Raw genomic sequence first — 16580 nt, 5'->3', positions numbered from 1 at the left:
GTTTCTATGCATTGGGTAAAACAGCCAACTCTCCCAGTTTAAGGAGTGGCCTCATGTAAAGGAACTTTATCGCTGAACCCTGACCCAGCTCTTCGTTGTCTCTCAGACCTTTGTGATTGTCCAGGCAGCCTTCTTTGTTCTCAGTGGTACTGAGTAGTTGAAGGTGTGCCAAGACCTGTCAGTGTCCCAAAGGGGAGGGTCTCAGTCAGCACCTAGATGTAAGCTGATTGGAAGTTGCACCCATAGGCAGCACCTTTTAAAGTATGCACATAACCCTCTTTCAGGGGAAGACTGGTAGATGGGCTTTCTATCTGCTCCCTTTGCACCAAGCTCTGCGGGGGGCAGCCAGTTAAGAACTGTTTTTTTGTTTGCTGCCATCCCATTGAACTCATGAACACTAGCCCAAGCCCACTGACCACCAGAGTCAGGCCATCAGGGATGTGTCCTCTGGACAGCAGCCACAAAAGCTGGGGCACCAAGTATGTGCACAGGCTCCTTTTTCAGAGACACCAGTGTCTCTGGAGTGGGGCAGCTGCTGACCCCCCTAGTGTCTGGAGAGGATTGCAGTCGGTCCCTACATGTGGATTTACTTAGAAACCTGCCCTTCACACCACAGCTATGAAGATAAGTTAATCATCTTCTTTCATGGAAAGACTGTGTTTCTGTCTGGTGCCTCTGCACTGTGCCCTGGTGGCTAGCCTGTTAAGAACCGTTTCTCTGTCAGTTGCAGTCCTGTGGGTACCACAAACATAAGCCCTGCTGTTAAACACCAGAGCCAGGTGTTTAAGGGGTGTCCCCTGGGCGGCAGCTGCAAAACCCAGGAGACACCGGCAACCTGGAGTAAAGCAGAGGGAGTGCGCGAAGCCAGCGCCTGCCAGCCTCTGAGGTCTTTGTGGAGTATTTCACTTGGCCTCTAGATGTGTGTGAAATTAGAAGCCTGCCCCTCAGGCTGAAGCTTTTAAGATAAGCAGATAGGTCCCTTTCACAGAAAGACTGGATGGGTTTCCATGAGCTCCCTCTGTGCTGGGCGTTGGGGGTCGTGGATTCGCCAGGTGAGTCCACACAAGAGCCCCCTAAAAGCTGTTTCTCAGTTTGCTACAGCCCTGTGGGTCTCATGGACGCTAGGCCCATTGGCTTTCAAAGCTGGATGTTTTGGGGGCCTGTCTCTCTGGTCCAGGTCTTAAAAGTTGGGGTGCCAGTTATGGGGTTCAAACCCTCCCCTCCCCGGGAGAAGGTGGGAGTTGTGAGTTTCCTCCTGATTGGGGTCACCGTGCTGGGGGTGGGATTTCTGGTGAGATTGTGTCTCAACCTCTCCCACCTGTTTCCATGTGGGTTTTTTCTCATCACTCCATGTGTAGGACTCTCTCAGTTAGTTTTTGGGTTTCTTTGAGAGGGGATTGTCATATATGTAGCTGTATATTTGGTGTGTCCATGGGAAGAGGTGAGTTCAGGATCTTCTTCTGTCGAACCAGAACCCTAAATAGTGTCTTTTGATTCCCCAAATTTTTAAGTTTTCATTAAGTCCAGTTTGTCTATTTTTTGTTGTTGTTTCTTGTGCCTTTGGTGTCATAGCCTAGAAATCATTGCCAAATCCAATGTTGTGAAGCTTTTATGCTATGTTTTCTTCCACAAGTTTTATTGTTCTAGGTTGTAAATTTAGATACTTGATCCATTTTTGAGTTACTTTGGCATATGGTGTTAGGTAAGGGTCCAACTTCATTCTTTTGCATGTGGATGTCTAGTTTTCCCAGCTCCATTTCTTTCTTTCTTTCTTTTTTTTTTTTTGGTAAGGAAGATTGGCCCTGATCTAACATCTGTTGCCCATCTTCCTCTTTTTTTTGCTTGAGGAAGATGGTCACTGAGCTAACATCTGTGCCGATCTTCCTCTATTTTGTATGTGGGACACTGCCACTGCATGGCTAGATGAGTGGTGTGTAGGTCCATGCCCAGGATCCAAACCTGCGAACCCCAGGCTGCCAAAGCAGAGCATGCAAACTTAACCACTATGCCACCAGGCTGGCCCCTCTAGCACCATTTTTTTTTTTTTTTATTGAGTTCATAATAGTTTACATCAATGTCAGATTTCAGTTGTACATTATTTCTTGACTGTCACCACATAAGTGCTCTCTTCACCCCCTGTGCCCACCCCCTGCCCTCCTTCCCCCGGCAACCACTAAACTGTTTTCTTTGTCCATGTATTCGTTTATCTTCCACATGTGAGTGAAATCATCTGGTGGTGGTCTTTCTCAGACTGGCTTATTTCGTTTAGTGTAGTTCCCTCTAGTTCCTTCCACGTTATTGCAAATGGGATGAATTTGTCTTTTTTTTTATGGCTGAGTAGTATTCCATTGTATATATATACCACATTTTCTTTATCCAATCATCAGTTGATGGGCACTTGGATTGCTTCCATGTCTTGGCTATTGTGAATAGCCTCCAGCACCATTTCTTGAAAAGACTGTCCTTTCCCCCACTGAATAGTCTTGGCACCCTTGTCAAAAATCATTTCACCGTATATGTGAGGGTTTATTTCTGGGTTCTCTGTTCTATTCTGTTGGTCTATATGTCTGTCTTTATGCTAATACCACACAGTTTTGATTACTGTAGCTTTGTAGTAGATTTTGAAATCGGGAAGTGTGAGTCCTCCAGTTTTGTTCTTTTTCAAGATTGTTATTTATTATTTGGGGTCACTTGAGATTCCATATGAATTTTAGAATGGGTTTTTCTCTTTCTACAAAAAAATCTCATTAGGATTTTGCTAGAGATTGCATTTAATCTGTAAATCACTTTGTATAACATTAACATTTTAACAATATTATGTCTTCCAGTCCATGAACATGGGATGTGTTTTCATTTATTTACGTCTTCTTTAATTTCTTTCAGCAGTGTTTTGTAGTTTTCCTTGTACAAGTCTTTCCTTTCATTCATTAATTGTTAATATTTTATTCTTTTTGATGCTATTGTAAATGGAATTGTCTTTGTAACTTCCTTTTTGGATTGTTCATCGTTAGTGTATAGAAATGCTTAGAAATGATTTTTGTTTGTTGACTTTGTATATCCTGCTACTTTGCTGAATTCATTTATTAGTTCTAACAGTTTTTTTGTGGAGTCTTTAGGATTTTCTACATATAAGATCATATCATCTCCAAATAGAATCATCTCCAAATAAAAATAGGTTTTACTTCTTCCTTTCCACTTTGATGCCTTTTGTTTATTTTTCTTGCCTAATTGCTCTGGCTAGAACTTCCAGTACAATGTTGAATAGAAGTGGTGAAAGTGGGCATCTTTATCTTGTTCCTGATCTTAGAGGAAGAGCTTTCAGTCTTTCACCATTGAGTATTATGTTCCCTCTGGATTTTTCATATGTGGCTTTTATTATGTGGAGGTACTTTCCTTCTCTTCCTATTTTGGTAAGTGTTTTTCTCATGAAAAGGTGTTGAATTTTGTCAGATCCTTTGTCGGTATCAATTGAGGTGATCATATGATTTTTTTCCCTTCATTTTGTTGATGTTGCGTATCACACTGATTTTTGTATGATGAACCATCCTTGCTTTCCAGAAATAAATTCCACATGGTCATGCTGTGTAATCCTTTTATTATGCTGCTGATTTCTGTTTGCTAGTGTTTTGTTGAGTATTTTTGTATCAATGTTCATAAGGGATATTGGTCTGTGGTTTTCTCTTCTTTTAGTGTCTTTGTGTAGATTTGGTGTCAGGGTTATGCTGGCGTCATAGAATAAGATAGGAAGTGTTCCCTGCTCTTTGGTGTTTTGGAAAAGTTTGAGAAGGATTGATATTAGTTCTTCCTTAAATGTTTAGTAGAATTCACCCAAGAAGCCATTGGGTCCAAGGCTTTTCTTTGTTGGGGAATTTTTGATTACTGATTCAATCTCTTTACTAGTTATAGGTCTATTCAGATTGTCTCTTTCTTTGTGATTTAGTCTTGGTAGGTTTTGGGTTCTAAAAATTTGTCCATTTCATCTAGGTTTTCCAAATTGTTGGAGTACAGTTGTTGATAATGCTCTTACAATTTTAAAAATTTCTGTTGAATCAGTAGTATTGTCCCCACTTTCATTTCTATTTATTTATTTATTTATTTTTGAGAAAGATTAGCCCTGAGCTAACTACTGCCAATCCTCCTCTTTTTGCTGAGGAAGACTGGCCCTGAGCTAACATCCGTGCCTATCTTCCTCTCCCACTTTCATTTCTAACTTTAGTACTTGGAATCTTCTCTCTTTTTTTTCTTATCCATCTAGCTAAAGTTTTGTTGATTTTGTTGATCTTTTTGAAAAATCAACGTTTGGTTTCATTGGTTTTTCTCTATTGTTTTTCTATTCTCTATTTCATATATCTTTGCTTTAATCTTCATTTCCTTCCTTCTAGCTTTGGATTTATTTTGTTCTTCCTTTTCTGGTTCCTTAAATTGTAAAGTTAGGTTGTTGATTTGGGATCATTTTTGTTTTTTTATACAAGCGTTTATAGCTATAGATTTCCTCCTTAGTGCTGCTTTTGCTGTCTGTCATAAGTTTCAGTATGTTGTGTTTTGTTTTCATTCATCTCTAAGTATTTCCTAATTTCCCTTGTGATTTCTTCTTTGATACATTGGTTGTTTAAAAGTGTGTTGTTTAGTTTCCACAATTTTGTGAATTTTCCAGTTTTACATTATTGATTTCTAAGTTCATCTTGTTGTAGTCAGAGAAGATACTTTGTTTGATATCTGTCTTTTAAAATCGATTGCAACTTAATTTGTGGTCTAACTTACAGTCTTTCCTGAGTAATGTCCCATATGCACTTGAGAAGAATGTGGATGCTGCTGCTGTTAGGTAGAGTATTCTGTATCTGTCAATTAGACCTACTTGGTGTATTAAGTCCTCTATTTCCTTATCTTCTGTGTGGGTGTTCTGTCCATTGTTGTGAGTGGAGTATTGAGGTCTCCAATTATTAGTGTAGAAGTATCTATTTCTGCCTTCAATTCTGTCAGTTTTTGCATCATATATTTTGATGGTCTGTCATTAGGTGTGTAAATGTTTATAATTGTTATTTTTTGCTGTATTGAACCTTTTGTTAATATATAATCTCCTTTTTTGCCTCGTAAACTTTTTTGATTTAAAGTCTATTTTTTCTGATATTAGTATAGCCATCTCTGCTCTCTTTTGGTTATTTTTTGCATGGAATATCTTTTTTCATCCTTTAGCTTTCAACCTGTTTGTGTCTTTCGCTCTCAAGTGAGTCTCCTGTAGACAGCATATCACTGAATCATGTATTTTTACTCATTCTGCCAATCTCTGTCTTTTGATCGGAGAGTTTAATCCATTTACTTTTAAAGTAATTATTGATAAGGAGGGACTTATTTCTGTCATTGTGCTGTTTGGTTTCTATATGCCCTATAGCATTTTTCCCCCTCATTTCCTACATTCCTGTCTTCTTTTGTGTACAGTTGATTTTTTTGTAGTGAAATGCTTAAATTCCTTCTTAGTTTCTTTTTGTGTATATTCTATAGCTATTTTCTTTCTGGTTACCATGGGGATTACATTTAACATCCTCAAGTTACAATATCCTAATTTGAATTTATAGCAGTTTAACTTCAATAACATACCAAAACTCTGCTCATTTATAACTCTGTCCCCACTCCCGTTGGTTGTTGATGTCACAAAATTACATCTTTATACACTGTGTGCCCCTAAACATAAACTAATAATTCTTTCAAATGCGTTAGACTCCTAAATTATGCAGAAAACAAGATTTGGAGTTACAAAGGGAAGTTACAGTGATACTAGCTATTAGTAATTGTTATCTTCTTTACATGTCTCTTAAATTATGTAGAAAACAAAAAGTACACTTACACACCATTGTGACAATTATACTAGCTTTTATAAGTGCCTGTGTACTTGCCTTTATTGAGCTCTTTCTTTCTCTACACAGCTTTGAGTTACTGTACAATGTCCTTTCTTTTCACCTTGCAGGACTCCCTTGAGCATTTCTTGCAGGATGGACCACAGACTATCTCAGCTTCAGTTTATCTGGGAAAGTCTGGATTTCTCCCTCATTTTTGAAGGACAGTTTTTTAGAATTTAGGAATCTTGGTTAGCAGATTTTTTTCTTTGAGCGCTTTGAATATATTTGCCCATTATCTTCTGGCCTCCAAAGGCTTTGATGAGAAGTCTGGTGATAATCTTAGTGAGGATCCCTTGTATGTGATGATTTGCTTCTCTCTTGCTGTTTTCAACATACACTCTTTGTCTTTGTCTTTTTAAAGTTTAACTATAATGTGTCTCAGTGCGAGTCTCCGAATTCATCTTACTTGGAGTTCGTTGAGCTGCTTGGATGTTTATATTCATGTCTTTTATCAAATTTCGGGACATTTCAGTCATTATTTCTTCAAATATTCTTTCTGACCCTTTTTTCTTTCTTATCTTCCTGGGACTCCCACAATGCATATGTTCGTTCATTTGATGGTGTCCCATAGGTCTCTTAGGTTCTAGTCACCTTGCTTCAATCTTTATTCTTTCTGTTCCTAAGCTTCGATAATTTCCATTGTCCAATCTTCAAATTCACTGACTCTTCTGCCTGCTCAAATCTGCCTTTGAATCCCTCCAGTGAATTTTTCATTTCAGTTACTGTACTTTTCAGCTCCAGAATTTCTTTTTGGTTTCATTTTAGGTTTTCTATCTCTTTATTGATATTCCCATTTTGTTCACACATCATTTTCTTCACTGTCTCCACATCTTCCTTTAGTTCTTTGATCATCTTTAAGATCACTGTTTTAAAGTCTTTAATACATCTGCAATTAAGTCTTTTTCAGGAACAGATTTTGTTGAATTATGTTTTTCCTCTGAATGGGCCATACTTTCCTGTTATTTTGTATGCCTTGTGATTGTTTCGGAACCCTGGACATTTGAATTTAATGTTCTGGTAACTCAGGAAATGAGATTCTCCCCTGTCCCCAGGGTTTGCTGTTTTTTATTATCGTTTTTTATTGTTGTAGGCTGTCTCTGTGCCGAGGATCAGCCTAAAGTGTAAACTTGATGTCTTCTTCTGTCTTTTCTGAATCTTCCCTTGGACATGTGCAGTCACTTCCTAATTTTCTCTGTATATGCGGTAGTTTTTGAATGTCCTAATCTGTAATGTTCTGGCTCCCAAAAGGGAAAAAGTGAAAAATGAAGAGGAGTTGGGAAGAAAGGGCACTGGTGCTTTAAGTCTCCTGAAAGTCACTTTAGCTTGAGGTGGAGGAGCTTGCAATGATAGGGGAAGGTGCAACAACAATGGCTGCTCACCTCTTTTTCTGCGCCTGTGTGATCAGAAGCAGCAGTCAGAGCACAGGTCCTCAGTGTTTGGGGGACAGTTATTTTCACTCAACCTAACTCCTGCAAACTCTGTGTAAGCTGTTCCAGGAACATGTGTACAGCTGCCTGCCATGTGGCTGGGGGTGGGAGATGGGCAGCTGCTACTGTGCTAAGAGCTGAACTTGACCACAGTTTACAGTGGAAGCCTTCCCCTGGAAGTTGCAAGCCTTCAGCAGACTCCAGAGTTCCAAAATAGTCAGATTCTGCCAGTGCAATGCTGTTTAGGTGGGAAGACAGTTTTCTGGTGCTTCCTACTCCACCATCTTCCCAGAATCCTTTTTTGGGGGGGTGGGGTGGGGCAATTTTAGTTTTACAACAAAATTGAGAGGGAGATATAGAGATTTCCCATATACCCTCTGTCATCACACTTGCATCGCCTCCCCAATTATCAACATCACCCACCGGAATGGTACTTTTTTTTTTTTTTTAAAAAAACCAATGATGAGCCTACATTGACACATCATAATCACCCAAAGTCTATATATATATATATATATATATATTTTTTTTTAACATTATCTTCACTCTGTGTTATATACTCTAGTGGTTTGGACAGATGTCTAATGACATGTGTCCATCGTTATAGTATCATACAGAGTATTTTCACTGCCCTAAAAATCCTCTGTGCTCTATCTGTTCATCCTCCTCCAATTCCTGGCAGCCACTGATCTTTTTATTATCTCCATCGTTTTCCTTTTCCAGAATGTTGTATGTTGGAATCATACAATATGTAGCCTTTTCAGATTGGTTTCTTTCACTTAGTAATATGCATTTAAGGTTCCTCCATGTCTTTCATGGCTTGGTAGCTCATTTCTTTTTAGTGCTGAATAATACATCCCATTGTCTGGAGGGATCCCAATTTATTCATCCATTCACATACTGACGGACATCTTGGTTGCTCTTAGGTTTTGGCAATGATGAATAAAGCTGTAAACTTCCAAGAGCCGGTTTTTGTCTGGAGATAAGGTTTGAACTCCTTTGGGTAAATACCAGGGAGTGTGATTGCTGGATTGTATAGTAAGAGTGTGTTTAATTTTGTAAGAAACTGCCAAACTGTCCTTTAAAGTGGCTGTGCCCTTTTGCATTCCCACCAGCAATGAGTGAGAGTTCCTGCTGCTTCTCATCTTCACCAGCATTTGGTAGTGTCAGTGTTCCAGACTTTGGCCATTCTAATAGGTGTGCAGTGGTATCTCATTGGTTTCATTTGCACTTCCCTGATGACATATGATGTGGAACATCTTTTCATGTGCTGATTTGCTGTCAGTATATCTTCTTTGGTGAGATGTCTGTTAACATGTTTGTCCCATTTCTTAATTGGGATGTTTTCTTCTTGTTGAGTTTCAAGAGTTTCTTTGTATATTTTGGATAACAGTCCTTTATCTGATGTCTTTTGCAAATATTTTCTCCTAGTCTCTGACTTGTCTTCTGCTTCTTTTGATATTGTCTTTCACAGAAGTTTTAAATTTTAAATTTGAAATCCAGCTTATCAATTATTTCCACCATGGATTGTGTTTTTGATGTTGTATCTAAAAAGGCATCACCATACCCAAGGTCATCTAGGTTTTGTCCTGTGTTATCTTCTAAGATTTTTATAGTTTTGCATTTTACATTTACTTCTGTGATCCATTTTGAGTTAATTTTTGTGACAGGTGTGCGGTTTGTGCCTAGATTCATGTTTTTGAATGTGCATGTCCAGTTGTGCCAGCACTACTTGTTGACGAGGCTGTCTTTGCTCCATTTTATCACCTTTGGTCATTTGTCAAAGATCAGTTGACTGTATTTATGGGGGTCGATTTCTGTGCACTTAATTCTGTTCTGCTGATTTTTTAAATCATTCTTTCACCAATACCATGCTTAGAGGTCTTTTTGAAGAGTCACAGTGAAAGTAAGCTTTGTTTCTGGCTTCTGGTAGGACCTCAAGTCGGTTTCTTCTCTATGAGTTCTGGGCCCAGTAGGAGGAGGTTGGAGCTGATCTAGGATTTCCTAAGGTGCTGCTGCCTGTGCTTCTCCAGTTGCCTGGTGAAGGACTAGTTTTGTTTTAGTTTTCTAATTTCCAGTTTGCTGCAGACCATTACTTCTGTAAAATACAATAAAATGACTCGCCAGAGCAATGATCACGTCCTTGTGTGGTCGTAGCAACGTCAGATCATTATACAGGTTTCTAAATGCTTGTTGCAGACTGCTTGGAACTTGCCTTCTTGCAGACTGCTAAGTAGACCACACTTTTCAGGAATGCCGTTCTGCACAGTGGGCTCAGTTTGGAGAGATACCTGACCTCTGTTCCCAGAGCTTCTTGTCAGAACCAGAGCTGAGCTGGGGCCTGGGAATCAGATTGTTCCAGGGAATGTGGGCGTCAGGAAGGGGTCTTTCCTGTCTCCCATAGAATCAGACCTCGTCACTGGGAGGCAGCCAGCCCCAGAAGTGTCATCGTCTTTCAGCATGTTCCTCACATTGACTCCTGCCCCCCTCTTGTAAAGGCCAGAGGAACACTCGGGGAGGGCCTAGGGGCAGTGGCAGAGGCCCTGGGGAGGGGCTGTAAAGGTGGGCTTGGAGGGCTGAGGTTGGAGCAAGTCCTGCTGCTCTGGATGGGTCTCAGTGCCTTTTCCTGGGGACGCAGGGAGAAGTGTGTGATGGCTGGCATGGTTGGTGATGATATTGATGCAGACTCTGGAGCATGGCAGAGGGTTCCAGCCTTGGAACTCTGAGACCATAGGACTTTAGGATGTTCAGATCTTGGGATCTTGGAGTCATGGGCTCTCAGAGCTGGAAGGGACTGCAGGGGTCACCTTATTGTCCGAGCTGAGTGGTTTACCTGCTCCTCCTCCCCAGCTGCTGGCCCTGACTTGAACCACCAGTGGCTGTTCTCCCTGTAGCCTGGAGGCCCTGGGTCGCCTGCGGTATGGGCAGGCAGAGGCTCCTTGGCCTACCTTGTGTGCTCTGCTTTGTTTTGAAGCTTCAGACACTGTGTGCTCCGTTTGACTGAGAACAACTCACAGCCCTTGATGACCAAGCTGCAGTGGCTCTTTGCCTTCCTGGAGCACAGCCAGGTGAGTGCAGGAGGAGTCAGGCAAGGTGGAGAGGACGCTCTGGTCCGACGCCCTTCCCTTCCCCAGGACCTGCCTGCATCTGGCTGTTGAGCCCCAGTCCAGGGTGGCGTGGATTCATGGCCAAAGCCCATGGGGCTGATTCAGTGCCCCTACTGGGCAGGAAAGGGAGTGCCTCCTTGAGCCCCCTTCTGTGCTGCCCAAATCTCTCCCATGTGATTCCATCGCATCAGGTGTTCCCTTGTTCATCTGCTGTCATTTTTGAGCACTCACGTTGTCGGGCTGAACCCTGAGGGCTGAATTTATTTTGTTCGCAGTCTCTGCCCTCATGGAACGTAAAGCCCTTGGCCAAGCATTATGCAAGGCCCTGTGTAGGGGCACAGAGATGAGTAAGCCACGGTCTCTGCCCTCAGGGAGCTCATAGTCGGGTGTGGAAGGTGGATACTCTGGTGGGGAAGGTGGACCTGCAGATAACAATTGTAGTGCTTGAACAGAGGGAAATGCAGCTTGTCCGGCATGCAAGGGAGGGAGAGGTTGATTATGATGGAGAGGGAGCCATTGGGAAGACCTGGAACAGGTGACACTGCGTCTGGGACTTGAACTCTGTAGCTAACCTTTTGATGAGGAGAAGAGTATTTTAGGCAGAGGGAATGGCAGTGAGCAAAGGCCTGGAAAATATGGGATGTGTCAGGGCAGGGTAAATTCCTAGGAGATTGTTATCTCCATGAACCCGATGCCCGGCTCACGGGCTGCGTGGACTTGGTGGGATGGGATGGGTCAGGGACAACGGAAGCGGGAGGACTTCAGTGAGGAGGCCAGGAAGTTTGGGGCAGAGAGGCCCCAGGTGGACCCTTAGGCTAGCACGCTGCAGAGTGTTTGGTGAGCGGCCTTCTGCTCCTGACCCTGCTGTTCACCTGCCTTGGTCCTAGCGGCCTGCCATTTCTCCAGAGAACTTCCTCTCTGCATCCTGGACACCCTGGTTCAGCCCCGGCACCCAGCAGGACTGCTCAGAGTACCTGAAGTACCTGCTGGATCGGTAAGGGAGGCCAGGCCTGGATCTGCATGGGGCCTCGAGACCTGGGGCAAAGCCCAACCCTCTGAGCTGTGTTGCCCTCTTTCTGGAAATGGGGGCACTGCATTGCACTGTGGAAGACTGAGAAGATGTGTGCCATGGGTGTGGGGGCCATGGCTGAGTGTGAGGGAAGTTTGGGAGATGCTGACCTGAACTGTGACCTGGGAGGGGTAAGTGTGTGCGTCTGCATGCTGTATGTGTGTGTGTCTGTTTTTGTCACGGCTCTGGGGGCATGTGCACATAGACATGGCAGGTCTTTATGTAGCAGGTTTGTGTGCCTGTGTGCAGGTTAGTAGCGTGGGTGTCTGGTTTGTCAGTACGTGTGCACGGATGCCATTTTGCACATGTATGTATATTCCTTGCTGCGTACTCCTGAATGTGTATGTATGTCCAGATGTGTGGCCAGCTGAGTAAGGTAGATGGCATGAGTCAGGCCACTGCATTGGAAATGGATCCGTGTGTATGGATAAAGACCCTGTTCTCCCTGCTCCAGGCTGCACGAAGAGGAGAAAACGGGGACAAGGATCTACCAGAAGCTCAAGCAGTCCAGCTTGCCCTCCCCACCCGAGGAGCCCCCTAGCCCAACTTCAACGTCTGTGGAGAAGATGTTCGGAGGCAAGATCATGACTCGGATATGCTGTCTACACTGCCTCAATGTATCCTCCAGGGAGGAGGCCTTCACAGACCTCTCTCTTGCCTTTCCGCCCGCTGAGCGCTGTCGCCGCCGCCGCCTGGGCTCAGTGATGTTCCCTGCAGAGGACATTGGAGCCCGGGACCCCCCATCGCCATCCCGAGCCCAGGTTCCAAGCAGGGCAGGTCCTCGGAGGCAGAGGAAACACTGCATCACAGGGGGTGCCCCCCCAGCTGTCCTGGACATTGAAGGCTTGGGCCCCCAGGGACCCTGGGAGCAGAGAAGTCAGGAGGAGAAAGTGGAGAAGGAGGAGGAAGCGAAGGAGGAGAGAGTGGAGGAGAGGGAGGAGAGAGCAGAGGAAAAGGAGACAGTGGAGGAAAAGGAGGAGGAAGCGGAGGAGGAGAGAGCGGAGGAAACGAAGGAGAGAGTGGAGAAGGAGGAGGAGAGGGAGAAGGAGGAGGAGAGAGCGAAGGAGGAGAGAGTGAAGGAGGAGGAGGAGAGAGTGAAGGAGAAGGAGGAGAGAGTGAAGGAGAAGGAGGAGGAGAGAGTGAAGGAGAAGGAGGAGAGAGTGAAGGAGAAGGAGGAGGAGAGAGTGAAGGAGAAGGAGGAGAGAGTGAAGGAGAAGGAGGAGGAGAGAATGAAGGAGGAGAGAGTGCAGGAGGAGAGAGTGAAGGAGGAGGAGGAGAGAGTGAAAGAGAAGGAGGAGAGAATGAAGGAGGAGAGAGTGAAGGAGAAGGAGGAGGAGAGAATGAAGGAGGAGAGAGTGAAGGAGGAGAGAGTGAAGGAGGAGAGAGTGAAGGAGAAGGAGGAGGAGAGAATAAAGGAGGAGAGAGTGAAGGAGGAGAGAGTGAAGGAGGAGGAGGAGAGAGTGAAAGAGAAGGAGGAGAGAGTGAAGGAGAAGGAGGAGGAGAGAATGAAGGAGGAGAGAGTGAAGGAGAAGGAGGAGGAGAGAGTGAAAGAGAAGGAGGAGAGAGTGAAGGAGAAGGAGGAGAGAGTGAAGGAGAAGGAGGAGGAGAGAACAGAGAAGGAGGAGGAGAGAACAGAGAAGGAGGAGGAGAGAGTAGAGGAGAAGGAGAAAGAGGAGAAGGAGAAAGACAAAGAAGCGGAGGAGGAGAAGGTGGAGAAGGAGAAGGAGGCTGAGAACGAAAAGAAGAAGGCAGAGGACAGCCTGGGACCAGGGACCAACAGGGCTGCTGCCACCTCCCCTGGGGAGGGCTCCCGCTCCGTGTTGGACCTGGTCAACTACTTCCTGTCCCCTGAGAGGCTGACAGCAGAGAACCGCTACTACTGCGAGTCGTGCGCCTCCCTGCAGGACGCCGAGAAGGTGGTGGAGCTGAGCCAGGGGCCGCGCTACCTCATCCTGACCCTCCTGCGCTTCTCCTTCGACCTGCGCACCATGCGGCGCCGCAAGATCCTGGACGACGTCTCCATCCCCCTGCTGCTCCGCCTGCCGCTGGCCGGGGGCCACGGCCAGGCCTACGACCTCTGCAGCGTTGTGGTGCACTCTGGAGTGTCCTCGGAGAGCGGTCACTACTACTGCTATGCCCGCGAGGGCGCTGCCCGCCCAGCCCCTTCCGTGGGCACTGCCGAGAGGCCCGAGCCCGAGAACCAGTGGTATCTGTTCAACGACACTCGGGTGTCCTTCTCCTCCTTCGAGTCTGTCAGCAATGTCACCTCCTTCTTCCCCAAGGACACGGCTTACGTGCTCTTTTACCGGCAGCGGCCCGGGGAGGGGCCTGAGGCTGAGCCAGGCTCTCCCCGAGTCCGGGCGGAGCCCACCCTCCACAAAGACTTGATGGAAGCCATTTCCAAAGACAACATCCTTTACCTGCAGGTGAGCGGCCATCGCGGCCTTTGATCTGATCTCCCGGGTGGAGGGCTTCCTGGCACAACCACGGGCTTAGATAAGTTACTGCTCCTCTCTCTGAGTTTCTTCTTTTTTTCTTTTATCCCTTCGTCTATCACTTAGTGCTGCGAATGAACTGGCGGACCAGACATAACCCCTTACTTCAGAGGAGCAGACATTAAATAACTATCAGTTATTAACAGTTTTCATAAGTGTGCTGAAGGAGCAGCATGGGCTTCTGTGAATGAATAGCCGAGCAGGCGTGCGTAGAGCAGGCATCCGTGGGGCTCTGGGGGACCACTCTACCCAGTGAGTCTCCTCTGTCACTGTGCTTTCAACTCTGCTCTTTAGAGTCAAGGGTGGTATCAAAATGCTTAGCAACTGGGGCAGCAAGGGCTCTGAGCAATGGGAGGGGTACTAGCCACAGACCACTGAAGCAGCCATGCCAGGACTTGTGGACAGCAGCACCGGGGCTGGTGTTTTATGTGGGGTGGGGGCACCGGGCCTGCTTTCACATTTCTGCCGAGCTGTCCAGGCAGAGGCAGGGCTGTGGTAAGGGGTCCCCATGAGGCCAGCCTCAGGTCAGCAGGAAGGAGAGCTTTCTCACTGGCAGAGTCTGTTCCTGGTGCCTTGAGAGGCAGTGAACTGGAAAGGTGGGTCAGGAAGCCTGCAGAGGGTCCCTGTGTGGTGTAACGTGACCCTTGAAGTCCCTGGACCTCCTGCTTCCTTGTGCCACATCAGGCCCTTGTCAGCTATTCATCGTCTAGTCTGAATGGGGTCCTTTCCTTTAAGGGGCTGGGGGTTTTTTATTAGGGGAGGAGGAGGAATGATTTTGAAGCCTAGATATAGGATGGAAGGATGGCTCCATCCCATCCATCCTCCCACTGAGTTGGAATGCCTCCAGGTCAGAAGCTCCCCTGCCTGTGCTGGGGACCCGAGGAGACATTCAGGAGTGCTGTGCTGGATGGCGTTGGGGGAGGGAGTGAAGACAGGACTCTGGCTTTGAGCCTAAATGTTAAGCTTCCTGCCCCATCCCCATCTGTGTTCCCAGGAGCAGGAGAAGGAGGCGCGGAGCAGGGCAGCCTACATCTCTACACTCCCCTCATCTCCGCGTTGGGGGAGGGGCTTTGACGAAGACAAGGATGAGGATGAAGGCTCTCCCGGGGGCTGCAACCCTGCAGGTGGCAATGGTGGTGACTTCCACAGACTGGTCTTCTAATGTGAACCCTCCCTCACCTGCTCCTACCTGTGGGGGTGCCACAACCAACCTCAGGGGAGGCCTTGACCCCTTCCTTCTGGGAGCAGGTGGGGGCCCAGGTCCTGGCACGGGTGCTCTGCCAGGTGGGGTCTGAGGGAGGCTGTGGAGGCCAGTCCAGTCCTGAAGGCAGGCCTTTCCAAGGGCAAGAAGGATGGAGAGGAAGCTTCTGGGACAGTGGTCCCCGGCATGAAGGGTACACGGAGACTCAGCTATAGAGGTGGGACCCAAGCCCCTTAAACTGGGCCTCTGGCCCTGACACCGGGATCAACCCCATTAAGATTTTTGCACCCAAGTGTCCTGGTCAACTTGAAGCAGCTTCGATGGACACACTCTGGGCCTTGTCTTCCCCCGTCCCCCCGCAGGCTCCCTAACAGAGCTGAACGTCACAGCTCTAGTGTTTCGCCATCAAGTAGCATTTCCCTGCTGGCTCCTTTGAGACAATCCTGTTGCTCGGTAGTACAAAAGCAGGCTGCAAGTCCTTGCACAAAGACGGGGCTGTGTGTCACACCTCTGGCTGCCACCTTGTTTTTCTGAGGGGGTTTCAGAGGCCACATGGGTGGGTGCCTGCACCGCTGTACTGTTTGTTTTTGAGAGGAATGTAGGGGGAAGCAGCCTGGCACACGCTCAGAGACTGTCTGTCTCCCCAACACCAAGCAACACTGCGTAGAGGGGAGGGCAGCGCCCCTCACAGTGGGAGGCCCCAGCGCCCCCTCCCCTAGCCTGCCTCAGTGCCTGAGATGCCACCATTTGCATCCCCATTCTGGTTAAGATAGAGTGTCCTTATTTTACTGCACATATGTTTGTGTTTCTCTGGAAGCCATCCTCCATCCTGAGGAACGCTGGCTGGCTCAGCTCCTCATCACTTGGCCATTAGAGCAGCCTAGGGGGCTGGCCGGGGTGGTCTGGTGAGGAGCAGATATTGACCTCATTGTGCCCTGACACTGCTGTACCCCTTCTGAATGGAGAGAAGAGACCCAGGGTCTCGAACAGGAATAAAAATAGGTTCTCTGAAGCCTTTAAGATGTCGTTCTTTCTGCCTCAGTGGCTGTGATGTCGGCTCTACCCTTGGTTTCTTCCTGTGTCTGGGCAGTAAGGAGGGTGTATCCCCTGCCCTGTTGACATGTGCGATGCACCACAGGAGGGGCAAGTGCCCTGCACGGAAGTGCTGTATACATTAAAGGTGAGGGCTGGGAGGACCCAGAGAGCAGAGCTGGGACAGGTGGTGGAGACATCCCCAGATGCAGGTACCAGCAGAGGGAAGAGCAGGCTCATTATCCCGAGAAGCAGGGGAGCCCGTCGCCTCTGGAGGGCCAGGCACATAGGCTGGCGGCTGTCTGACTGGATACTGTCAGGGGCCTCACCTATCAATCAGGGAGGGCTGAAGTCC

At 46.6% G+C, this 16580-nt stretch overlaps 1 protein-coding gene across 3 annotated transcripts in view; it reads left to right on the top strand.

Moving 5' to 3' along the window:
• The window catches only part of USP35 (ubiquitin specific peptidase 35), a 39737-nt gene extending 23532 nt beyond the window's left edge, over positions 1-16205 (top strand). For 2 of the 3 annotated variants that reach the window (XM_070625773.1, XM_070625775.1), the window contains 4 exons: positions 10296-10389; positions 11316-11422; positions 11952-13923; positions 14987-16205. In XM_070625773.1, the coding sequence (XP_070481874.1) occupies positions 10296-10389; positions 11316-11422; positions 11952-13923; positions 14987-15154 (2341 nt within the window). In that variant the 3' untranslated portion in view covers positions 15155-16205. Of the gene's footprint in view, positions 1-10295; positions 10390-11315; positions 11423-11951; positions 13924-14058; positions 14245-14986 lie in introns of those variants that run through there. The other variant, XM_070625774.1, reaches the window with a different exon arrangement.
• Positions 16206-16580: the final 375 nt, after the last annotated feature.

The sequence above is a fragment of the Equus przewalskii genome, chromosome 6 (genome assembly GCF_037783145.1).
Source record: "Equus przewalskii isolate Varuska chromosome 6, EquPr2, whole genome shotgun sequence".
NCBI classification, from domain to species: Eukaryota; Metazoa; Chordata; class Mammalia; order Perissodactyla; family Equidae; genus Equus; species Equus przewalskii.
The sequence above is the reverse complement of the archived record's forward strand: the minus strand, read 5'-3'. Positions and strand labels throughout refer to the sequence as shown.